Source organism: Carcharhinus amblyrhynchos, chromosome 22 (assembly GCF_965287045.1).
Source record: "Carcharhinus amblyrhynchos chromosome 22, sCarAmb.v2.hapA, whole genome shotgun sequence".
In the NCBI taxonomy this organism is placed as follows: domain Eukaryota; kingdom Metazoa; phylum Chordata; class Chondrichthyes; order Carcharhiniformes; family Carcharhinidae; genus Carcharhinus; species Carcharhinus amblyrhynchos.
Genome location: NC_137345.1, coordinates 42,490,451 through 42,516,130, shown reverse-complemented (window position 1 = coordinate 42,516,130; position 25,680 = coordinate 42,490,451). Strand labels below are relative to the sequence as shown.

General features: G+C 45.1%; 1 protein-coding gene across 2 annotated transcripts in view; it reads right to left on the bottom strand.

Moving 5' to 3' along the window:
• LOC145356898 (synaptotagmin-6-like) overlaps positions 1–25,680 on the bottom strand; it is a 261,394-nt gene that overhangs the window by 101,839 nt on the left and 133,875 nt on the right. For both annotated transcript variants that reach the window (XM_080209881.1, XM_080209883.1), the window contains exon 2: positions 15,412–15,757. In XM_080209881.1, the coding sequence (XP_080066007.1) occupies positions 15,412–15,757 (346 nt within the window). The remainder of the gene's footprint in view (positions 1–15,411; positions 15,758–25,680) is intronic.

The following is a 25,680-nucleotide window of genomic DNA, read 5'->3' as shown; positions in this document are numbered from 1 at the left end:
ATGGCCTCCTTCTACACTGTAGGAATCCTATGGCTGACTATTTTTGTTTCAGATATCCAGCATCTGCAATATTTTACATTTATATTAATTATTCGTTATACCAGAGAGACACTTGGAAGAAACATTTAAAGTAAATCCCAAATATATTTAGCACCCTTGTACATTTAGCTGTATCAGGTAGAACAGCAGTATTAAAAATTTCTTAATATAGGACGTGACACCACATATTAAACACGTGTTTCTAGCAGTGATACAATGTCAGGAAACATTATCTCATAACCATCCATGTTAAAAGTCAAGAAAGATAGCAGCTGGAATTTTACAGCCATTCCAGCTGGTGGGATCTTCCTGTTCTGCTTCAGTGAACGGAGACTTGGCAGGGCACCAAATTCTCCAACCTCTCTGCAGCAGGAGTGTGGCATGGCTGGCCAGTAAGATCATGCCTAATGGGTTTATAGTAAATCAGTCAATTGATGTGGGGGGGGTAGCCTGGGAATGACTACCTATTATATATTCACTGTAGGAGTACTTGAAAAGGATAGGACATTGAAAGCTGTTGAGAATGACTGAGAGAGTTCAGGGTGGAATGGTGGCACAGTGTTTAGCACTGTGGCCTCACAGTGCCAGGGACCCTGGATCGATTCTTAGCTTGGGTCACTGTCTGTGTGGAGTCTGCATATTCTCCCCGTGTCTGCGTGGGTTTCCTCTGGGTGCTCCTCAGATGTGCGGGTTAAGTTGATTGGCCATGCTAAATTGACCCTTAGTGCCAGGGGGGCTAGCAGAGTAAATAAGTGGGGATTCGGGGATAAAGGTTGGGTGGGATTGTGGTCAGTGCAGACTCGATGGGCCGAACAGCTTCCTTCTGCACCACAGGGTTACTACGTTTCTGTGGTTTCCATCAGCCCTGACAAAGGGTTAGCCAAATTGAAAAGATCAGCTCCAATCTCTCTTCCTGCGGCCAGACCTGCTGAGATTTTCCAGCATTTAGTGTTTATGCTTTGGATTCCAGCATCCACAGTATTTTGTTTTTATCTCAATGTTCAGAGTTTAATGAACAACCTGAGACATTGATGGGCCTTCACAACAAATAATAGGAACCAACCTCAAAACAACATGAGTTAGTGTAACAACAGTATACACGCTGAATCATGTAATGATGTACATTTATCCCACCTCATTGAAGATACAATGCACTGAAGCACCTTGGGGACTTTGATCTAGCCTTCTTATGGCGAGTGTAAGCAATCAAGATGTAATTCTTGCAACTACCTGGAGAATCCTTGATGTGTGAGCGATTGTTAACGATCCACATTTTAAAGGTGCTGTGTTTTGCTATCTCATTCACTTCATTTAATAACGTCAACCAGACATTTCAGTGTCACCTCCTCAAACTTGCATATGTGTCAGTACATCGCATCCTTTTTATTGGTTTGATATTCGCTAAATAATACTCTATATTCCAGCAGAGCCCCAAGCCCTGTGTTTGGAGTCCATTGCTTTGAAAATGACCTTGAAAAAAGATTCACATTCACATTTAATTTCACAACAACCTTCCGAAATACATCCTTGCTGCTGTTTGGGTAAATTGGGGTAAACCAGCTCGTGAGGGTTTTTTAAATTGGAATGTGTGTAGCATCAATGATCTCAAGTTGTACCTTGGTATTTTTCGAGGGCGTATCACTAAGATGCCCCTTTTTGTTGATATCAGCCTCTTCATTTCAACTATTTCCTTCCACGTGTGAGTAAAAAGCTCATTATGTTCAATGATTCTACACATTAAGAAGCGGGTTGATGGGTTCTTGATAAGAGAGGGGATTAAGGGTTATGGGGAGAGGGCGGGAAAGTGGAACTGAGCCACGACAGATCAGCCATGATCTTATTGAATGGCGGGGCAGGCTCGAAGGGCTAGATGGCCTACTCCTGCTCCTATTTCTTATGTTCTTATGTTCTTATGTATACTGACTTTATTTGCTTAATCTGTGGAAGTTCCACACCCCTCAGGAAACCTCCATACACTCTCTGTTAAAGCCAGAATTCTGGGTTAAATCCTGAATAAATTGGGGATTTAAATATTTAATTGCTTTCCCACTCACTTGCAAAAATTACACAATTAAACCCAAAAGTGGGCTAGATCTTCTGACTTAACACCACTTTTAAACCCTCCTGCCCACATCTGACACCAACTGCTCCCTTCACAGTTAAAACTCTGCCCACTGTTGTTTACAGAGGTTCAGGAAGGAGAATTGGTATGATATAGTCCCCTGCTGGGAACCCGTCTCTCCCTCCACCCCCTCCCTCTTACAGCAGCTTGTCATGTTCTGTGTCATCTCTGCCAGTGACTCTTGTCATGCAGTCGTCCTGAGGATTGTAACCGACTGCACCCGGGTCTGGGATCAAATGAATGAAGCAAAGACTGGTAGTCAGGTCACAATACTTCAGCAAACGTTACATCACTCAGTGTATGAGTTCAGCAACTTTAAACAGCTCTAGAAACCATCACGTTTGACAATTACAACAAGATTAAAATCAGTCAGTAACCAACCTGATTGCTCCCTTTGAATAGCACTGGTAGATTGTAAGGCATTAGGCCCTAAGACATTGGAGAGGAAATAGGCCATTCGGCCCATTGACTCTGCTTCACCATTCAATAAGATCATGACTGATCTGATGTAATAATCCTCAACTCCATTTTCCCACCTTATCCCCATAACCCTCAATTCCCTTATTGGTTATAAGGGAGTATTTCCTGTTGCTTAAAGCATCTTCAGTTTTGTGTGTTTAAGAGATGGCCTTATTTGGAATGTAGGGCTCCAAAATGACAGTACTATCATCCAAGCGTCATGATCTGCCGACTCTACGTGCTTGCAGTGGACGCTCCCTGTGTACTTACTATCCACCTTCCTCAGCACACCATCTGGATCTGACGTGTGAGTGTGCACTGCAGAGGCCATTTTGTAACCCAATCGGGAAAAAATAGTTTGAACCAGTATTCTTATTTCCCTGTTTTTAACTGTTATCTTATTCAGTGAAGCAAAATAGCACTTCAAGCAATGAAAACCTTGGCTCTGTGGAATTGAATTTTGTAGCCTAAGAAAGATGATCTTTTCCCTTCAGATACAGTGTTTTGATTTGATTTGGTTTATTATTGTCACATGTAATAGTTTACAGTGAAAAGTATTGTTTCTTGCGCACTATACAGACAAAGCATAACATTCATAGAGGAGGAAAGGAGAGGATGCAGAATGTAGTGTTACAGTCATAGCTAGGGTGCAGAGAATGATCAACTTAATATAAGGTAGGTCCACTCAAAGGTCTGACAGCTGCAGGGAAGAAGGTGTTCTTGAGTCAGTTGGTCCATGATCTGACTTCTATATCTTTTTCCCAAAAGGTAGGCGGAAGAGAGAATGCCTGGGCTGGGTGGGGTCCTTAATTATGCTGGCTGCTTTTCCAAGGCAACAGGAAATGTAGACAGTCAATGGATGGGAGGCTGGTTTGCTAATGGACTGGGCTTCATTCGTGATTCTTTGTAGTTTCTTGCGGTTTGGGATAGAGCAGGAGACATACCAATTTCTTGCGTAATTTCTTGTTGCATTTATATGGAGACCAAAAGATACTGGGATTGTTCCACCATATTCTGTATCTGTCTAATGATCATTGATTTGTAAAAGTAATCATTTACATTCCAGGTGGATTGATTGACGCAATATTCTTGTTCAGTATTGTTTAAGTGCTTGTATTTTTTATCAAGTGTTCAGCCATTCAGACTAAATGTCTTTCTCAGGACATTTCAGTACAGAGGAGCTTCCGTTCTCACCTTATACTAGTCTGAAGCAGATGCATTTTTGCAGTTAGTGAGTATCTACACTGCCCACTGCTTCCATCAAAGCATCAATAAATGTATTCCGGCTCCTGAGCAGTGTAAATCTGCAAGAACAACCCGGTAGTGGGCCTGAACCCGGGATTTTTCTTAACACTTTCATCAATAAAACTTTCATCGATGGGCAGCACGGTGGGTGGTACAGTGGGTAGCGCTGCTGCCTCACACAGTGCCAGAGACCCAGGTTCAATTCCAGCCTTGGGTGACTGTGTGGGCTGTGCATGTTCTCCCCGTGTTTGTGTGGGTTTCTTCCGGGTGCTCAGATTTCCTCCCACAGTCCAAAGGTGTGCAGGTTAGTTGGATTGGCCATGCTAAATTGACCCTTAGCGTCAGGGGATTAGCAGGGTAAACACATGAGATAGGGCCTGGGTGAGTTTGTGGTCAGTGCAGGCTCAGTGGGCCGAATGGCCTCCTTCTGCACTGTAGAGATTCTAATATGGAATTGAGGAGGGGTTTTCTTGAAGAGTCGTGAATCTTTGGAATTCTCATAAGTGCAGTCAAGGCTGGTTTAATGATTAGATTCAAGGCTGAGACAGACAGATTTTTGAACAAGAAGGGGGTCAGGTGTTATGGGGAACGAGCAGGAAAGTGGATTTTCGGCCAAGATCATTTATCTTATTGGAAGTAGAGCAGGTTCATGGGCTCAATAGAATCATAGAATCCCTGGAGTGCAGACGGAGGCCATTCAGCCCATCGAATCAGCACTGACAATGATCTCACCTATCCCCCTAACCCCACATAGGGGTTATGGTAACCTGCTAACCGCCTGACACTAAGGAGCAATTTAGCATGGCCAGTCCACCTAGCCCGCACATCGATCTCTGGACTGCGGGAAGAAACCAGAGCATCTGGAGGAAACCCATGCAGACATGGGAAGAATGTGCAAACTCCACACAGACAGTGACCTGAGGCCAGAATTGAACCTGGATCCCAGGTGCTGTGACACTTCTTATGTTCTTATCCTCAGGGTGAGTGTTTCCACTGGCAGCTCGCAAATTAAACCTTTCTGTCCCATAGATACTGACCGTCTAGTAAGTCCCAGGAGTTGAGGAGTATAATAACTCCACAGAGGCAAAAGTTCCATCACCAAGTTACTTTATTACACCATACATCTGTACACCGCCACGTCTCTAATTGCTCACTGCTGAATGCAGGCTGGGAGTCTGACATACCTGCTTTAAACAAGGAGCATGAGGCTCCGTAATTTAACCATCAATTGTGACTCATCAGATGGTTCATACTCTAGCCAGCCAATCCCATTAGCCTCGCTGAAGTCATCACAGGGAGCAGAAGTGGAAGGGAGCCATAATGGCACATCCTGGATCTACAGGATTTTTTAAAAAAACAAAATTTTCCATGGTGGTGGCCACATTAAGGCTTGCCCTGTCTAGTTTCTTGCAAGGTTGAATGCTAGACCTTACATTGGTGGAAACAAGGATCTAACATTAGTTTGATGTGGATGTCTGAGAGACAGCCCGGACCACTTTTGGGTTTGTAATAATTCTGCAGAGGCAGAACCCTTCACCAAAATTTCTTTATTTAGAAACTCTAACAGCAGTACACAGAGTGCTGGCAGTCTACCTTCTGGGAGTGTCAGAGGAACTGACAATCCCCGTTAAGTACAAGACAAAGACTACCCTATTGGCCCATCAGTTGGATCCTTAATCAGGTGGTTATTACTCCAATCGGCCAACCTCAATGACCTGATTGAAGTCATTACAGGGTTGATGCTTTTCAGGAACCAGCTTGGGGCACAGGCCATTACTCTCAAAATTTATCCTCTTCGCATCTATTTTACACCCTTAGAATAGGCACAATAAGGAGTAATTTCTCCTCAACAGGTCCTGGGAGATACACTAAATTGTGGCTGGATAAAAATATCTGCTTTCAAGAGCACACGGAAGTTACATAAGAACATAAGAAATAGGAGCAGGAGTAGGCCATCCAGCCCTTCGAGCCTGCCCCGCCATTCAATAAGATCATGGCTGATCTATCGTGGCTCAGTTCCACATTCCCGCCCTCTCCCCATAACCCTTAATCCCCTCTCTTATCAAAAACCCATCAACCCGCGTCTTAAAAATGTTTAGCGAGGCAGCCTCCACCACCTCAACGGGCAGAGAATTCCAGAGATTCACCACCCTTTGAGTGAAGAAGTTCCTCCTCAACTCCGTTCTAAACCGCCCCCCCTTTATCTTGAGGCTGTGCCCCCTAGTCCTACTGTCCTTTCTGAGCGGGAAGAGTCTCTCCACCTCTATCCTATCCATCCCATTCATCATCTTATACGTCTCAATGAGATCTCCCCTCATTCTTCCAAACTCTAACGAGTACAAGCCTAGTTTATTCAGCCACAGTTGCCAACATTCAGACTGGAATTCAGGTTGCAATTCTTACAAGGTTTCCCTGCCTCTGAGCAGATCGGTCCGCCTTGTTGTCCAACAAGGGGCACACATGCGATGGGTCGTGTGAGGGCTGCTCTTGGATGTTGCTTCGAGAGTTGCCTAGTGCTTCACATCGTTAGTGTACACTTAAACTGAACCATCTGACGGGCAACATGACAGCTCAGTGACTATCACTGTTTGCTGTGCAGGCACATGGATTTGGGCTGGTGTCTGTGGGAGTTTGCACATTCTCCCCGTGCTTGTGTGGGTTTTCTCCGGGTGCTCCGGTTTCCTCCCACACCCCAAAAACGTGCTCTTAGGCTGATTGGTGTCAACAAATTGTCCTTAAATTAGTCTTCCCTCAATCTGGTTATGGTTCCTTTATTATGGAGTCCAATAGGCGTAGACAAAGGTCATTGGTAGAAGAGGGCAGTCACAATGTTAAAATGACGGCGTGGGCTCATTGGGCCGAAGGGCCTGTTTCCTGAGCTGTGTTGTTCTTTGTTCTTTGTTATATGAACACAGACTGCACAAGCTCGATGAGTTTACACAGACGGGTCCATCACGCATTTGAGCAGCACAGGTGGTAAAGAGGCACAGCTTGTGCCACTTGCAAAGCTGCCTGTCATAGCGATCCCTGGGTAGGTCCTGTGCGGTGTTCATTTCTCTTTTTCATCTCTCCAAGCTGTTAAATGGACTTTAACCAGCCGTTCAGGGACCCTGAGCAGAGGGCAGCCTATGTACGACACAGATCAACTGTTCAGGAAGTGCAACAGGAGAACCATCATATGTAGCGCACACTCCACTGAGACAGGGGTCCGGGAGAAACAGAAGGCATCATTGTCGGTGCAAATGAACAGCAGAGTGCTGCAGGAGAACTGGTGGAAACCACGGGAGAGATACACCAAGCAACAGATACAAGTGTTGAGTGACAGGTGAGAAAAATACCCAGAGGGCAAGGATTGAGTCTATCGAAAGATAGGAGTGTGAGAAAGGGAGAAAGCTGGCCAATAACTGTGAGCTGGAAGAAGGCTATGTCTGTGTGGAGTTTGTACATTCTCCTCGTGTCTGCATGGGTTTCCTTTGGGTGCTCCGGTTTCCTCCCACAGTCCAAAGAGACTGCGGGGTTAGGTTGATTGACCATGTTAAAGAGCCCCTTACTGTCAGGGGGACTAGCAAGGTAAATGCATGGGGTTACGGTAATAGGACCTGGGTGGGACTGTACGGGTTTGATGGACCGAATAGCCTCCTTCTGACCTGCATAAATTCTAAGGAAAGTGAGATTGGGAATCAGAGGGTGTAGGGAGGGAATTCCAGAGCTTGGGGCTAAGGCAGCTGAATGTACAACGACTGAGTGTGTAACATTGCAATCAGGGGTGTGAAAGAGACCAGAATTAGGGAAGCGTGCATACCAGGGAAGATTGTGGGGCTGAAGGAGATTACAGAGATGGGGTTTTTCTGGGGCACGCCAGGGGCAAAGCCATGGAGAAGTTGGAAACAAGGAGGAGAATTTTTAAATCAAGATATTGCCTGACCGAGAGCTAATGTAGGTCAGAAAGCCACAGGGTCGATGGGGCAAGTTAAGACAAGAGCAGCTAAGGTTTGGATGAGCTCAGGTTTATGGAAGGCAGATGGAGGATTGACCCAGAGAGCACTGTGTGATATTAGAGTCAAGTAGAAACTGGGACTAGTCTCAGCAGGCAGGTCACCCATGCTCCCAGGTTAACTGCCCCACCTGCCCCCCACCCCTGGAAGTATTAAAGTGCACATTAGCACTACTTAAACATCCCCTGCCGCCTTTCTTGAATTCATTCTCATAGATTCTTTTATTCCAGACTAAATCATTGGTTAGACAATGCAAGGTGGCAGCACCATTTTATAAGATTTACTGGCATCTTGTAGTGTTATATATTTAAGTGGTTGCATGATTGCTTTGAGAACTGGTCACATGATTTGATGGGGATGTCACTGGGCTGTATCAGAAGCTCTTGTCTTAGGGCATGCTCTTATGACCTTAACCTATTGTTTGGTGAGGTGAGGTGGCAAGATTGTGTGGCAGAAAAAAAATTAGGTTTGTGCCCATTCTCTTGCTTCTTACTGGCCCTATTTTGTCGGCAAAATTGTCCTTGCACCCAAAAAGGATGCAAAGGCAGTTTAAATATTAATGACATGTTAGCAAGTCCCTGAAGCTATCGTCTAGGCTCACTTACCCCCCCTCGTCAGTCGAGCTTCTCAATGGTGAGAATCACAGTTGGTCTCCACCAATGGAGGGGGGATTGGAGACCATTGAAGCACTTTGGGTGCTGGGGGCATAGCTGGAGAATGTCAATGGGTCTGTGTCAATCTGGCAATGCCCACCTGGCACTGCCCATCAGTGTCAAAGTGTCAAAGAGGTGGTGTCTGTGTAGGGGAGGGACATGAATTGGGTAGAAGGTGGGGAGGCAAGGAGGAGCTCCATGGGGGATATGAGTGGAGCTCTGCAAGGTGGGGAGGGAGCTCTACAAGGGGAGGCATTGGGGGAACTTTGCAGGGGTGGTGATTGGCAGGGGTGAAGGGTGATGGTTGGCGGTGGGAGCATTATGATAGACTAAAACGTGCTATAGTATAGTACAGTATGTGAAATATTAGGTCCGGCATCAGCTTTGGGCCTTTATCGTGGCAAAGGATTAAGGACGTCATCCTCATGCTGCCCATATTGACTTGTGACAGGGGAGCCCCACACCATGTCAGGGGCTCACTAGTTTTAACTGTGCAGGCTGGTGTCAGGCAAGTTAGTGGGTGGTGGGGGGAAGGCAGCCTCTTTTCAGAACCTTTGGACCCGTCAGGAGTACCCTAGATGCTTGAACCCAGACGTGCAATCCCATCACCCATTTTACAGACTAGATCAGATTAACCTGAATCCTGTCCTATCAGTCCATCCTTCCCTTCCTTATCACCTTCATCTCGCTCGTTGTGTTGTCATTTAGCTCAACCAGTCCATATAGTACTGAGTTCCAGATTTAGCTCTTGGGATGGAAGGGATCAGGGGATAAGGGGGGAAGGTGGGATCCAGGATATTGAATTTGGTGATCAGCCATGGTCAAAACGAACGACTGAGCAGGTCGAAGGGCCAAATGGCCTACTCCTGCTTCTAATTTCTATGTTTCTATGTTCAAGCCACTCTCTGGGCAAAGATTTTGAAGTGAAGTCATGGCTGACCCATACTTGACTGCTTTGATTCATCTCACTTCATACATTACCCAATAAAAATGGAAGGAATGTTCCTAGTTCCATGATCCATTCATTAGAATGAAGCCAACTCTGTCAAATTCTACTCTCTCCTCCCCTGCAAAGGGTGCGTCTTGGCTTGTTCAGAAGCAGAGTCAAAAATAGCAGCTTGATGTGTGAGAAACCGGCTGGCACAGTGGTTAGCACTGCTACCTCACAGTGTCAGGGACCTGGGTTCAATTCCAGCTTCGGGTCACTGTCTGTGCGGAGTTTGCACATTTTTCCATTGTCGATGTGGATTTCCTCAGGGTGCTCTGGTTTCCTACCACAATCTAACGATGTGCAAATTAGGTTTGTTGGCCATGCTAAATTGCCCCATAATGTCAGGGGCAGGGTAAATATATGGGGTTAGGGGGATAGGACCTGGGTGGATTATTGTCAGCGCAGATTTGATGGGCCAAATGGCCTTGTTCTGCATTGTAGGGATTCTATGATTTTATGGTTTAACATATTTTATGGTGTAACGTCATCAGATCCTTTGATGATGATTAGCTCCGCTGGGCAATCTTGGAATATCCCAGAATTTGCAAGGCTGAATCCCAGGTTATTTTACCTTTGGAACACTATTGGAAACGGGCAAACAAAATGTGGATTAATCCTGCTCTGCTGGAGATGTGAGATGAAGATTAGCTACAAGAAAAGGCTGTCACTCAAAGCACATGTGCCCACAAAGGGAGATTGTATGCTGTAAGAAAGCAGCAGTTAATGATTTCATTAACATTATAATAATTTGCATCATTTGAGTGCATCTTGCTTCCAGCTGCACAAACCTTGAGAGGTTTAACGAAAGCAAATAGATTGGAGTATGGTGGCACAGTGGTTAGCACTGCTGCCTCACAGCGCCAGGGTCCCAGGTTCAATCTCCCAGCTTCAGATCGTTGTCTGTGTGGAATCTGCACATTCTCCCCGTGTCTGCATGGGTTTCTTCCGGGTGCTCCGGTTTCCTCCCACAGTCCGAAAGACGTGCTGGTTAGGTGGATTGGCTGTGGCAAAGTTGCCCATGAGTGTCAGGGGGATTAGCAGGATAAATATGCAAGGTTACGACGATCGAGCCTGGGTGGGATTGTTGTCGGGGCAGAATCGATGGGCCAAGTGGCCTCTTTCTGCACTGTCGCGATTCTATGGGTGAGGAAATTGTGGCCAGACGACTAACCTTTTAGTGGGACAATGGAATGCAGCAAGCTGCGAGATCTCTCAGCAGTGAACCTGATTTGTGCAGGTGTCAAACTGGAGTATGTGCTGACAGCTCACACAGAAGGAATCGCAACCTGAATCTTTAAAAAAGAACACAGCAAGTCTTTTTGTCCTGCGCTTTTTTTTTCTGTCTCAGACCACACGATGGATGAAGATCTATTTTTTGCATCAGTTTGCAGCTATTGGCGTTTGACGTATTAATTTGACTGTCTCCCAGTCCTTTCAGAGTTAAGCAATGGAATCGTAAAAATGGACCAGTGTGCAGGTATTCTGGTGCCAGAGCATGGATGGTTGTGGGGGAGAGAGCGGGGGAGGGATGTACACGTGACCTGATACGATTGTTTCCACTCAGTACAGATCATTCAGATGCCATGGCTGTTTTAGAGGCTTGTCCCACTGTGCACTCTGTACCATGTTGTACAAGGTGGCCTTTTTGTTGGAGTGTGGTAGAATTCAAGAGTAGTTGTTTCTTAAAAAAAAAGTACTGGAAGTGTTTCTGTTCCATCAATAATATTAAAAGCCGGGTTTAACTCAGTCTGCCTGGTGGTAATGGGCTGACAGCAGAATTGTAATAGCTGTGGTGAATGTACCTTAACCCGAACTCTGCTATATTTATCAGGCCAAGCACTCGCTTGAATCAAGCGTGGACCTTCTAGCTGCAAGTAAGTGATGGACATAGGACACTGAAGCAATCTTAAGGGACAATTGGGCGTGAGGAATACATGCACCGTCAATTTGAATTGGATGATAAGAGGAAGAAGATAAGAACTAGGAGCAGGAGTAGGCCATCTGACTCCTTGAGCCTGCTCCACCATTCAATAAGATCATGGTTGATCTTTCTGTGGACTCAACTCCACTTATCCGCCCGCTCACCATAACAGCGGTTAGCACTGCTGCCTCACAGGGATCTGGGTTCAATTCCCAGCCTGAGTCACTGTCTGTACAGGGTCTGCACATTCTCCCCGTGTCTGCGTGGGTTTTCTCTGGGTGCTGCTGCTTTCTCCCACAGTCCGAAAGGCGTGCTGGTTAGCTGCTAAATTCTTCCTCCATGTACCCAAACAGGCGCCGGAGTGTGGCGACTTGGGGATCTTCACAGTAACTTCATTGCAATGTTAATGTAAGCCTACTTGTGACGCTAATAAATGAATTCAAAAAAAAAACTTTCACTCAAGCAGTCCTCATTCATTTGCGAGTGCCATTAAGGTGATATATCTCCTTCTCATTGCAAGACAAGTTGGTCCAGGGGGATGCAGGAAGCCAGAGGTGGATCTGCAGATATGGTGACCCCTTGAGATTGACAGGGCAACATAAGTTGGTGGTGGGATATCTGAGAGACTTGTATACAGCATTGGATGAAACATTGCCTCTTGGCACTTAACTATCATTCAGTGAATTGAAGTCACTCAGAATTGAAGGAGTATGATCTGTGCTATGTTAACTTGGAACCCTGTTTCACCTCCGTTTAAGCACTCAAATTTTCTCTCCCACAATTTCTATTTGGGTTGGGGTGCAGGAGGAGTCTGAGGAGTTTGCAGAGAATATTCGGCATTGCAAGGATGCATCATCACCTGACTCCACCAGCACAGAGACACATACATTGATGGCTCAGCATCTCAGGGAGATAGGCTGTGACATGGTGTGGAGACCATCACGTTAGTTGGGGCACGTGCTGGAGACAGGAACAGCCGTGGAGAGTCTCCTTCGGAAGGGAAGGTCACTCCAAGCTCTCCTCTGCTGGACGTGGATGCCGAGTCTCTGGGGGTCACCAGTGAAAAGTGGAGCAGGAACAAGAAAGTTGTGTCCTTCTGTCAGCATCCAATGGCGCTGCACACTCCTGTACATAAAATGGAGGAGTCCATCCTTGCATAACTACCATGATGACTCAGGGCACTGATAACCCACTCCACTGAAAGAGGAAAAATCCATCCAAAGTCCACTTTCTCAGTCTACTTTCTCAGATGAATAAGGAAATTTGGCATGTCAGCTACGACTCTCGCCAACTTTTACAGATTCACCATAGAAAGCACTCTTTCTGGTTGTATTACAGCTTGGTAAAGCTCCTGTTCTGCCCAAGACCACAAGAAACTGCAAAAGGTCATGAATGAAGTCCAGTCCGTCACACAAACCAGCCTCCCATTTATTGACTCTGCCGACACTTCCCGCTGCCTCGGCAGAGCAGGCAGCATAATTAAGGACCCCACGCACCCTGGACATTCTCTCTTCCATCTTCTTTTGTCAGGAAGATTTCAAAGTCTGAGGTCACGTATCAACCGACTCAAGAACAGCGCCTTCCCTGCTGCCATCAGACTTTTGAACGGACCCACCTCGAATTAATTTAATCTTTCTCTACACCCTAGCTATGACTGTCGTACTACATTCTGTACTCTCTCGTTTTCTTCTCTATGAACAGTATGCTTTGTACAACGCGCAAGAAACAATACTTTTCACTGTAAACTAATACATGCGACAATAATAAATCAAATCAAATTAAATCAAGTCCACATAACTGCAGATTTGTTGTACTTCAAAGCAGAAAGGTAAACACCATAAAATCCAGGAAAGCTTTGAACAAATTTATCTCCCAAATTAACAACAAGGACTGTGAAGTTTTCAATGGCTTGCTCTAAGGTTGTCCTAGTTTGACATGGCTCTTGCTGTACCTTTTCTGTGCCTCTGTGGGAGGGTTCCTCATGCGGGACAGCAGCCACCAAAACAGCAGCAGTTTTGGTGGGTATCCCTTGTCTCTCAACTGCTGGAGTTGCCATTGCCATCGCTGTGGCCGTTCGGCCCAGATTCAAGCTGCTGTTCTAGCATTAGGTCCAAGCTACCGCAGCTAGTTAATCTCAATGGACTACAAATGGTCTAAGTCTCCAAAGAAAGTTGTGAAGTTAGGCTGAAAGAACTACTCCTGCAGCCCTTCAATGGGGTTAACCACAAATCTGCTGATTTTGGCCTTTGGTGGCTGAGTGGGAGAGAGCCTTGGAGAAGGGTTTGCCCAGATGATCTGGTAGCCACACAACTGACCCGATCCCAGGTTAAGATATTTTAAACTGAGGTGAATTCAACATCCAATATTTCTAAACACTTGTTCCTGTTCCGCATAGTGCCCATAGGTGGCACTGTTGAAGCAGAGGCAAGAGTTGGACCACCTTCAAAACAGGAGCATGAGGCAGCAGAAGATGGAAAAATGGCCCCCAACTTCATAAATCCCAGATGTCTCCAATGAAGGATTGGGACACCGATCCTTAAAGATTAGAGTCAATCCTTGCAGAAATAATCATCTGCTGAGCACAGCAGGTAGGAAATATTAAAACTTAAACACACAGTGAATATTGTGGTAGCCACTACTCTGCCAATGGAATTCTCCCCTAACTGGAATTTCTCATGTTCCCCCAGTACAAATTGTCATTTTATGAACCGGGAGGAATTGCAAAGTTATCTGGAATCTGTATCTGCACATTGCATTATTTTATACTTTAATTTATGTTTTAATGTATCATTGAAGATAGAATCCCTGCATTGCAGAAGAGACCATTTGTCCCATCGAGTCTGGCACTGACATTCTGACAGCACATCTTACTCAGTCCCAACCCCCCCTTCCCTATCCTCATGATATTTACCTCCTCAGCCCCCCCGAAGGGGGCACTGTGTTACAGTAGTTAGCACCACTGCCTCACAGCGCCAGGGACTTGGGTTTGATTCCCAGCTCGGGTCACTGTCTGTGTGGAGTTTGCACATTCTCCCCGGGTCTGCGTGGGTTTCCTCCGGGTGCTTCAGTTTCCTCCCACAGTCTGAAAGACATGCTGGTTAGGTGCATTGGCCATGCTAAATTCTCCCTCCCGAACAGACGCTGAAGAGTGGTGACTAGGGGATATTCATAGTAACTTCATTGCAGTGTTAATGTAAGGCTTACTTGTGACTAATGAATACATTTTTTTTACACATCTTGGAGACAATAAGAGGCAATTTAGCATGGTCAATCCATCTAACCTACACATCTTTGGACAGTGGGGGAAAACCAGAGCACCCAGAGGAAATCCATGCTGGCATGAGGAGAATGTATAAACTCTGTACATTCACCCACGGCTGGAATTGAACCTGGGTCCTTGGTGCTGTGTGACAGCAGTGCTAATCACTGTGCCACCCTGATTAAGGTTAAGAAGTACCCTCTTCCACCTTCTTCTGTCGGGGAAAAAAATAAAAAAGTCTGAGATCACATACCAATCGACTCAAAAACATCTTCTTACTTGCTGACATCAGACTTTTGAATGGATCTATCTCATATTAAGTTGATCTCTCTCTCTACACCCTTTCTATGATTGTAACACTACATGCTGCATGCTCTCTTTTCCTTCTCCCCGTGTCATCTATGAATGGTATGCTTTGTCTGTGTGGCACGCAAGATATAATACTTTTCACTGTATGCCAATACAATGACAAAAATAAATCAAATCAAATCTTAAATCATTTACCTGCTCTGGCCTATGTGACTCCAGGCCTGCAGCAATGTAGTTGACTCTTAGCTACCCTCTGAAATGGCCTAGCAAACCACTTGGGGTTTGAGGGCCAAAAACTGGCCTTGGCAATGATGGCCACATCCCATGAAAGAATTTTTAAAGCGCAACAGTTGAAAATCCAGACAAGGCAGCAGGTGTATGCACAATAAATCTCTGGAAGCAAAGTAGAGACACTGACCTGGAGGAAGATGTTGGCTCTGTTGTCTGTCTCTGGATCCGTGTGTGGCGCAGGATATGGTCTCTCATAGACATCTGAACATCTGCTGGGATATCGGGAGATGTGTGGCTGATCTTCATGGCTGCTTCAAGGAAGCTCATGGATGTGGATTCCTTGGGTTTATCCGTCATCTCCTTGTCGCAGTCAGTGCCGGTGACGTTCACCGTGTCCCCAGGAACGGAGGTGTTGGACAGAACCTTGTTCTTCCAGGGGACCCAGCACAGCTTCCAGAACACAAACAGAAAGACTGCCACCAGGGCCAGTCCACAGAAAATAAGTATCACCGCAAGCAAGCTGACCGAGAGATCTGCAAACAGAGAGGAGGAGGTGCGAGTGACAAGAGAATGACACATGGACAAAGGACAAAGGGAGAGAAAGAAGAAAAAAGCTATGAGAAAAGCCTGGAGATCATCTTTCAAGAAATAGTTTACACTCAATAACTATGAACCTGAACCTAATCCAAGCTAACTGAGCTGCCAATGTTCCTATTCTCTGAACACCTTATGATGAAACCAACATCATGGGATGATTCTCCCAATTGGGAGACATAAGCAGAGGCTGTTTAACAAGCTCCCCGCTGCGCACCGTGGCTTCAAGAGTCCCCGGCTGCTGGATTTCCTGCTAAAATGCTGATTTTAATATATTTTACATCTAATTAGCGGGTCCAGGACTGAAGTCTCCTGGACTGTTAGCCTCTCCCCCATCGCCAGGAGTTTTTCACTCCAGTGGGGTTTACAATAGCTCCTCACCTGCTGGGAGCTGATGGCCCAGCCCCGCTGGAGTGAAGGGAGGGGTACCCCAAAGTGGTCGAGGGTAAGAAAAGTGCCCCGTGGGGAGTGGTAGTGCCAGCCTGGCCCCACGCAGTTTTTAGTTTCCTTGGCAATGCCAAAGGGGCAGGACCTAGTTGGTGGGGGGGGGAGGGGGTGCAGGGCCTCTGTGGGGAGGAGATTGGTGGTGGTGGGAGCTCCCGCTGCAGAGGGGTCAGTGACAGAGGGAGGGAGGGAGGCCATCAGGGTGGAAGGGGAGGGATTGCCAGAGGAGTCAGGGCTACGAGGGAGGGGAGTTGATTGGGAGATGGGGGCTGCCAGTGGGAGGGGGTGATCAAGGCAGGCTGGGAGGACGGGGGGAGCTCAAGGCTGGCCTGGACATGTCTGGGAGGATAGCAACTGGGGGGAGGGATTGGGGGGGAGGGGGTGAGGTTGGAGGATAGCGTTCTGGGGTTGCGGTGCTGACCAGCGATCGAGCTGGCCAGTAATCAGGAAGCCAGCAATACCAGGCTACTGGTATTGTACAGGTTTGTATTCTGATAGTTCGGTGCATGTGCAGCGGCTCACTCAGCACTATGCTGCCAGCTTCTCCAGCAGGAATAGGTCCCATCCCCTGATTTTCTGTGTGAGTCACGCTCGTGCACTTGGCAGTGCATGGAGTGTGAGAGATTCATTTTAAAAATCCCACTGATAAAAAAAAAGCATGATTTACTGCAGTTTTTATGCAAATTCACCACTTAGCATTCTTTTTTGGGAGAATCACCCCCTATGTTCAACTCTCACTGAAGCAGCAAAAATGATTAAAGCAAGCTTCTAATATAAAGTTCGATAAAATCTCAGTTTTATCTTGTTTCTACTTGTCAAAGCTTAAATGAATGAAAGTACACCACCTGTCAAAATTGACCCTTGGAAAGGCATCACAGGGGAAATGTTGTTAGACTGTTATTACCTACCTGGATTACTTTGTCTTCTATTCATTCATGAGATACGGTTGCCACTGGCTAGGTCAGCATTTACTGCCCATCTGTAACTGCCCTTGAGAAGATGATGGTGACCTGAACCACTGATGTGGTGCCAATATTGTGTAACTAAACACATGTTTCTCTATCACTGTTCCAATTCTTAAGTCTTGCTTGTTCTACTGGATACGTAGCTTTATCCAGATCATGCAGATGAGCCCCTCATCCCACCTTTTACACAGTGATTGCTCAGAATGGCCTGTATATACAACTGGCAAAACATGTAAACACCAGGTAGAGAGGTGTAACTAGCCAACTGGAGTGGACTGGATAGGAACCGGTCACAATCTAACCTTGTTTTATTTGTATTTTCATTATCTAATCGTTTATATATCAGACCTGTCTTTCTGTTCTGGGGATTAAACCAGAATTTCCGAATATGGTTCATTCTGAAAGCAAGATGACAAATTGCTTCTGTCTCATCAAAATACAAGTTTCACAAAGAACGGTCATGTTCTGAGCACGCTGAGCAATAGATTGGAATGGAAGACAGCCTGTGGCCAGAGGCATAGAGCACCCACACTACTGCCAGGCCATCAATCAGGAAATCCTAGAATCACTTGCACTGCAGAAGGAGGCCATTCAGCCCATCGAGAACCATCCCACTCAGTAACCTAAGGGACAATTTAGCATAGCTAATTAACCTAACCCACACATCTTTGGACTGTGGGAGGAAACTGAAGCAATTGGAGGAAACCCACGCAGACATGGGGAGAACATACAAACTCTGCACTGTCACCCAAGACAAGAATCGAACCCAGGTCCCTGGCGCTGTGAGGCACCATGCTGCCCATAGCTTATTTGTATTTTATTTTTAGCTCTTTGGGGAGTCATTTTGAGTTTGGATGATAGCTGAATTCAGCGAATAAAAAAAATCAGAAGAGATATAAAAGTGACGAACGATTTAGAGCCAACCATTTCACACTAAACCACAAAGTCTGCAAGCTGCATGATTGCTGTTTTCAGCACCATTGCACCAAATACTACTTCATACACACCACATTGATTAAACAACAAATGAAATGACAGGCAATGAAACCTGATGCATTTAGCACATACATTATACAACAGAGACTTTTCAAACCATTATTTTGGTCAAAAACAGAACACATTTATTTACCTGTACTTTCTGCTATCTCACCTTTCCTATAGCACATTGGTCATCATACATTGCTAATCACCCTGAATTGTAGAAAATAGTCTTACTGCAATTTACAACAACACCATATTCTAAATACAGATGGGGAGAAAGATAGAACAAGTGAAAAATAGAGAGAGAATGATAGAGAAGGAGGAAAAGATAGATAGAGAGAGAGAGAAAAAGAGAGCAAGGTAGAGAGAGAAAGATAGACAGGGCAAAACTTTACTGGCATGTCTGCCTGAGGTTTGTACGACCCCCCCGTGGCCAGCGGAGAATGCTGTTCTCTGAGCCTTGCCCACCCACTCCCCCCGGAATCAATAAAATTACGGCCAGAGAGAGGTAGATAGAGATAGAGAAAAAGATAGAGAGAAAGAGAGAGAGAAAGAGATATTTAGAGATAATAACCTCTCTCCCTCTTTTAAATTTTAAATTAATTAAATTTTAATCTTTCTATGCTAATATTACAGTTGGGTTCGAATGAAATAGCAAAAGGCACTGAAGGAATAAATCCCTAAATGGTTTCACAGTGTGAGTTGCAATTCTTTCCCCGCCATTCCAGGAAGATTAACACAGGTGTTCATTTGAACAGTGAGGAAAAAATCAGTCTTTAGTATTATAGAAACCCTACAGTGTAGAAAGAGGCCATTGGGCCCATCGAGTCCGCACTAACCACAATCCCACCCAGGCCCTACCCCCACATATTTACCCACTAATTCCTCTAACCTATGCATTTCAGAACACTAAGGGCAATCTTAGCATGGCCAATTGACCTAACCCACACATCTTTGGACTGTGGGAGGAAACCGGAGTACCCGGAGGAAACCCACGCAGACACGAGGAGAATGTGCAAACTCCACACAGGCAGTGACCCGAGCCGGGAATCAAACCCAGGACCCTGGAGCTGTGAAGCAGCAGTGCTAACCCACTGTGCTACCATGCCGCCCGTAATCATTATTAATACATTCTTTTTTCTAATGACGTATTTCAAAACAAGGTAATGTCAATTTTAATTTCAGATCTAAGCACTGCACCAGTATAAATTAATGACCAGCTTTCACCAAGTTGCTTTTGTGTGTTACTTCCCATTGTGTGTTACAATGCAATCAGACTCCGCATGTTCAGCCCTGGTACAAACCCAAAATCAGTTTACACCAATCTCGGAGTTAGTCTTGGAGCGCGCTCCCGGTGTGAAGGGCAAACTGACTGTGAGGTAAAGCACTAAGGAGACTCTGTCTGTCGGAGAATTCCTCTCACTTGATTCTCGTGTCAGCTTTGGTCTGGCTGAGCATCCAGGCAGGATAGCGGTTATCTGGGCCTACTATTGGTTCCAATCTCTGCACTCCTGAGGGAAAGCAGAAGACGAAAGGATATCTGCGGATGGATAGAACATCAACCTTGGGTCTTGTCTCGATACTCAGAGCGCATTCGCATTTATGGGAAGAACCAAAATCGGGCCCCATGCCTCACCGTCAATGGAACTCAGGAAGGTTCCGGAAGAGAAGCTAGAGCAGGCTACAGGTGGAAAATAAAAGTCCCATAAATGTGCTTTTCTTTGTACCACTGACAAATCCATGAGTCATCTCTGTATGATGCCTGTTCTTCTATGGCACCTCGTCACTCAAAAGGGTTCAGTGACAGGAATTAGGCTTTTGGGTTACAAATCTAAGCACAACATCTATTCCAGGCTAAAACTGAAATACTGCGGATGCTGGAAGCAAAAACAGAAAATGCTGGAAAATCTCAGCGGGTCTGACAGCATCTGTGGAGAGAGAATAGAGCCAATGTTTTGAGTCTGGACGACACTTTATCAGTGCTGATTTTATTCCAGGCTGACAGTCTAAAAAATGGGCCACTTAAATTAGGCACTGCGACTTATACCTGTACAGAAAGGTGGGCGGAATTGATACCTTTTCTATACCATAATCACAGCTTCAGTCAGACATAAAACTGCTTTACACTGACAGTGCAGCTGTAGTATAAATGAACCCTAAATACTCTTTTACGACCATTCAAATAGATTACAAATATGAATCAACTTTTTTGTTCACACAGTTCGGTTGCTTATGAAACATTTGCGTTTCTGTGCAGCGCAGCAGGAAATATTAATTAAAAATGTTCAAAAAAAGCCAGGAAAGGCTAATTCTTCTAAACAGTTTGACGAACAATGAGATAATGTCAACACGAGACCCCATGGGTACTGAATTGTAAAGAGGAGGGCACACTGCAGACAAGCCCACAGAAAAACACAGAAAATAAGATCATCGGTCCACATTTGCCATCACAATGACAGAGAGCTTTGAAGTCTTTTTTTGCACATTGCTGTCTCTTATAGCCAGCTATTTAAATTTAAAAGGGACATGACAAAATGGGCTGCCTATCTCGGACTGGCAACTGAAGCAATTTTTAATTTATTCTGAAAGCCTCGCATAAGTCTCATAGAATTCTCCATCCTGCTGAAAGAATGTTGTAGAGATGCTTGTGGGATTTTTTTAGATACAGACAAGACAAAATGGTTGAAGAGTGGGACTGGATTTCTGATATAGGATCAATAGGAACAGTAGGTCGGGGAGGGGGGGAGGCAGTAGCCATAATGCCAGAAGACATGGGAGAAGAAATAGGCCATTCAGCCCATCGAGTCTACTCCACCATTCAATGAGATTATGACTGATCTGATGTGCTAATCCTCAACTCCACTCTCCGGCCTTATCCCCACAACCACTGATTCCCTTATAGGTTAAAAATGTCTAATCTGTGATAGTCACTGAGCCAGTAACACAGAGCCCCAGGTTCAAATCCCACCACGACAGATGGTGAAATTTGAATTCAATCAAGATCTGGGATTCAAAGTCTAATGGTGTTGGGTGGCACAGTGGCACTGCTGCCTCACAACACCAAGGGGTTATGGGGATTGGGCCTGGGTGGGACCGTTGTTGTTGCAGGCTTGATGGGCTGAATGGCCTTTTTCTGTACTGTCAGGATTCTAATGAAAACCAGCAGGATGTTCGACGCTTTGCATTTTGTCAGAAGCTTTCAGCAAATCATTTATCAAATCTCATGAAGCCACACAAGAGGCAGTGAACTCACTTTTAAAATCATATGGATAATGCCATTTCAATTAACTTTACTAATAGTGTGAAGCTGAACTCGGGACAAACATGAACTAACTTTGGACCTGTTGATGAATTTGCATGCCTGCCCAACAGAAAGGGGAGGTGGTGCCGTAGTGGAACTGTCGCTGGACCCGGTGACCCGGGGTCGCTCTCTGGTGACCTGGGTTAAATCCCACCATGGCCGATGGTTATATTTGAATTCAAGTCTCGTGATGACCAAAAAAACCCATTTGATTCATTAATGTTCTCTAGGGAAGGCACTCAACCGCCCTTACCCTGGCCTAAATGTGGCTCCAGATCCACAATAATGTGGACTCGCATGCTACTCAGTTCAATTGGAATTAAGGATTGGAATAAATGCGCAGTGGTACAGTGGTTAGCACTGCCGCCTCACAGAGCCAGGAACCCGTGTTCGATTCCCGGCTTGGGGTCACTGCGTGTGCAAAGTCTGCACGTTCTCCCTGTGTCTGCGTGGGTTTCCTCTGGGTACTCTGGTTTCCTCCCACAGTCAGAAAGATGTGTTGGTTAGGTGCACTGGCCATGCTAAATTCTTCCTCAGTGTATCCAAACAGGCGCCGGGGTGTGGCAACTAGGGGATTTTCACAGTAACTTCATTGCAGTGTTAACGTAAGCCTACTGGTGACACTGACAAATAAACTTAAAAGACCGTGGGTTTTCTCTGGGTGCTTGTGGGCTTTCTCCCACACCCCAAAAACGTGCTTTTGGGCTGATTGGCTTTTACAAATTGTCCCTAAATTAGACCTCCCTCAATCTGGCACACATATACAATTCTCTAAATTTGCACACCTTTATTGTGGAAGCCTAGAGGCATAGGCAAAAGTCACAGGTAGAAGAAGGATTGGAATGAGGCGTCCACTGAATGTTAAAATGGCGGCATGGGCTTGTTGGGCTGAAGGGCCTGTTTCCTGTGCTGTGTTGTTCTTTGTACTTGGTTCTTACTACATTCCATGAATGGTTTAAAATAAAACAGAGGTGATTGCTAAATTAGAACGCATCGCCTAAAAGAAGTAAAATCCAATATTTGTATCACGCCGATCTTTATTTATCTGCTGGGAATGATCACTGCACCCTCACACGGGTAAACCAAACATCGAGATTTCTCGATTCTCATTTCCAAAATGATGAAAAATATCACTGCAGACAGCAAGGATGTCTCGTTGCTGGATTCTCACTTTTGAATATTAAGGGGAAAAAGAGCATTCAGCATGTTTCAACACATGAAATATTGTTTTCTGAATCACAGTTTAAGAGCTTACAGCTACCTGGCTGCGATCAATTTCAACAACTGCAGATGGATACTCCCAAATGTGCCGAGGCAGCCACTGCAGCACAACAGCTCTGTACGAGTACTTAAGAATTCAGAATCCATCGGGCTTCATATATTGTACTCTGTATAAAGTACAAAACCTTTCACGAGTTGATCTTGCTGTCATGTAGCGATGCCCAGATTTATGATCGCAATGTAATTGAAAAATTGTCAGCTCTACAGGAAAATGGGAATTCCTATGGCAAAAAAAGGAAAAGCTCACACACACACACACACACACACACGCACACGCATACACGCACACATGCACACACACACACACACACACGCACACGCATACACGCACACATGCACACACACGCACACACACACACACACACACACACACACACACATATATATTTTAAGTATATCTACTTTACGAAGAATTGGAATAACTTGGCTCAATCCCAATGCTTCAGAACAGTGTAGAGGTTGTACAGTGCTCAGACACAACTCAAAAGGCACTCTCATCTGGATGTGTTGTCGTCCTGTTCATTTCTAGCTGTTATTCTCTATCGAGGAGGGTTGTTTTCCAATTAATCTGTAGTTACTGCCCAAACTGATAAACAGGGAATTATCAGCCGCACCGTAGAGTAACTACTAATTGGGATAATTGCCCTCAAATTGAGGGCAGACATGATTTAATGTATTACCTTTCTTTTGTTCTGAAGATAAGTAGTTTAAATATGCTGCCTCTTATCATTAGAAGCAGGAGGTTAATTACTGCAGTTGAAAGGATATGCATGAAGTAACTTCAAATTTCACCATGACCCTGTTATTTTTTTGAATGTAAACAGATGCATCTATTTAACTGTAATGTATTTCTCATGGCACAATGGATATTCTGAAAATTCCCGTTGTCATATGTCATCCCGACTGGACACATTTCAGCATTTGTTCATGGGTTCATGGTCTGGAACTGCCAAGTAACACATGAAGGAGGAGATGGTGGAGGCAAAGTGTCACTGCTAAGTTCTCCCTCAGTGGACCTGAACAGGTGCCAGAGTGTGGACTCGGAATCCAGAGATCCTAAAGTAATGGTCTGGGTTCAAAACTGAAATTGAAACCTGCAATTGAAAGCCTAATGGTGACCATTGTCATTAAAAACCCATCTGGTTCATTAATGTTCTTCAGGCGAGGACCCTTACCTGCTCTGGCCCCCATGTGACTCTAAAATCACATCTCTCACATGCTCTCTGTTGAAAAGCAATTAGGAATGAGCAATAAACATATGAATAAATTAAATAAAATGTGCACCATCATCACAGTAGTTCAAATATGGGCAAAAGAGTTGAACTCCAGAGGAGCGGGGGAGAGTGACTGCCCTTGACATCAAGGCTGTATTTGACCGAATGTGGCATCAAGGAACCCGATGAATGCTGAGAATCTGGAGAAAATTGTCTCATGCCTTGCACAATGGAAGATGATTGTTGGTGATCAACAACTCAACTCTGGGACGTTGCTGCAGGTGTCCTTCAAGGTAGTGTCCTTGGCCCAACCATCTTCAACTGTTTCGTCAATGACCTTCCATCATAAGATTAGAAGTGGGGGGTGTTTGCTAATGACTATACAACATTCAGCACCATTTGTGATTCATTAGATACTGAAGTACTCCCATGTCCAAATGCAGCAAGACCTGGACAATATCCAGGCTTGGCCTGGCACATTTGTGCCACACAAGTTACAGGCAATGAACAGCTCCAACGAGTCAATCTAACCATTCCACTTTGAGATTCAATGGCATTAGCTCGCTGAATTCCCCACTATCAATATCCTGGGGGTTACTAGCGACTTGAAACCAAACTGGACCAGCCTTTTTTTGATTTGATTTGGTTTATTATTGTTACATGTATCGGAATGAGGTGAAAAGTATTGTTTCTTGTGTGCTATACAGACAAAGCATATTGTCAGCAGGGAAGGAAAGGAGAGGGTGCAGAATGTAGTGTTACAGTCAGAAATAGGGTGTAGAGAAAGATCAACTTAATATAAAGTAGGTCCATTCAAAAGTCTGATGGCAGCAGGGAAATAGCTGTTCTTGTGTCAGATGGTAAGTGATCTCAGACTTTTGTATGTTTTTTCCTGACAGAAGAAGATGGCGAGTGTGTCACATAAGTTACAAGCAATGAACATCTCCAACTGGGTTCTTTGATTATGCTGGCTGCTTTTCCAAGGCTGCAGGAAGTATAGACAGAGTCAATGGATGGGAGGCTGGTTTACGTGATGGACTGGGCTTCGTTCACAATCACAGTAACTTCATTGCAGTATTGATGTAAGCATACTTGTGACACTCATAAATAAAAAGAAAACCTTTGTAGTTTCTTGCGGTCTTGGGCAGAGCAGGAGCCATACCAAGCTATACCAGAAAGGATGCTCTCTGTGATGCATCTGTAAAGGTTGGTGAGAGTCATAGCGGATATGCCAAATTTCCTTACCTCCTGAGAAAGTAGAGGTGTTGGTGGACTTTCTTAACTATAGCGTCATCATGGAGGGACTAGGACAGGTTGTTGGTGATCTGGACACCTAGAAACTTGAAGCTCTCGACCATTTCCATTTCATCCCCATTGATGTAGACAAGGGCATGTTCTCTTCGACACTTCCTGAAGTCAATGACCCACTCCTTCATTTTACTGACAGTGAAGGAGAGATTATTGCTGTCACACCAGTTCACCAGATTCTCTATCTCTTCCCTGTATTCTGTCTTGTCACTGTTTTAGATCTGACCCAGTATGGTGGTGTCATCAGCGGACTGGAAAATTGAGTTGGAGGGGAATTTGGCCACATTGTTATAGGTGCACAGGGAGTATAAATACAATGGCTTCAAGAGTAGGTTTGAGGCTGGGAATTCAGTGGCAAGGGAGTCACC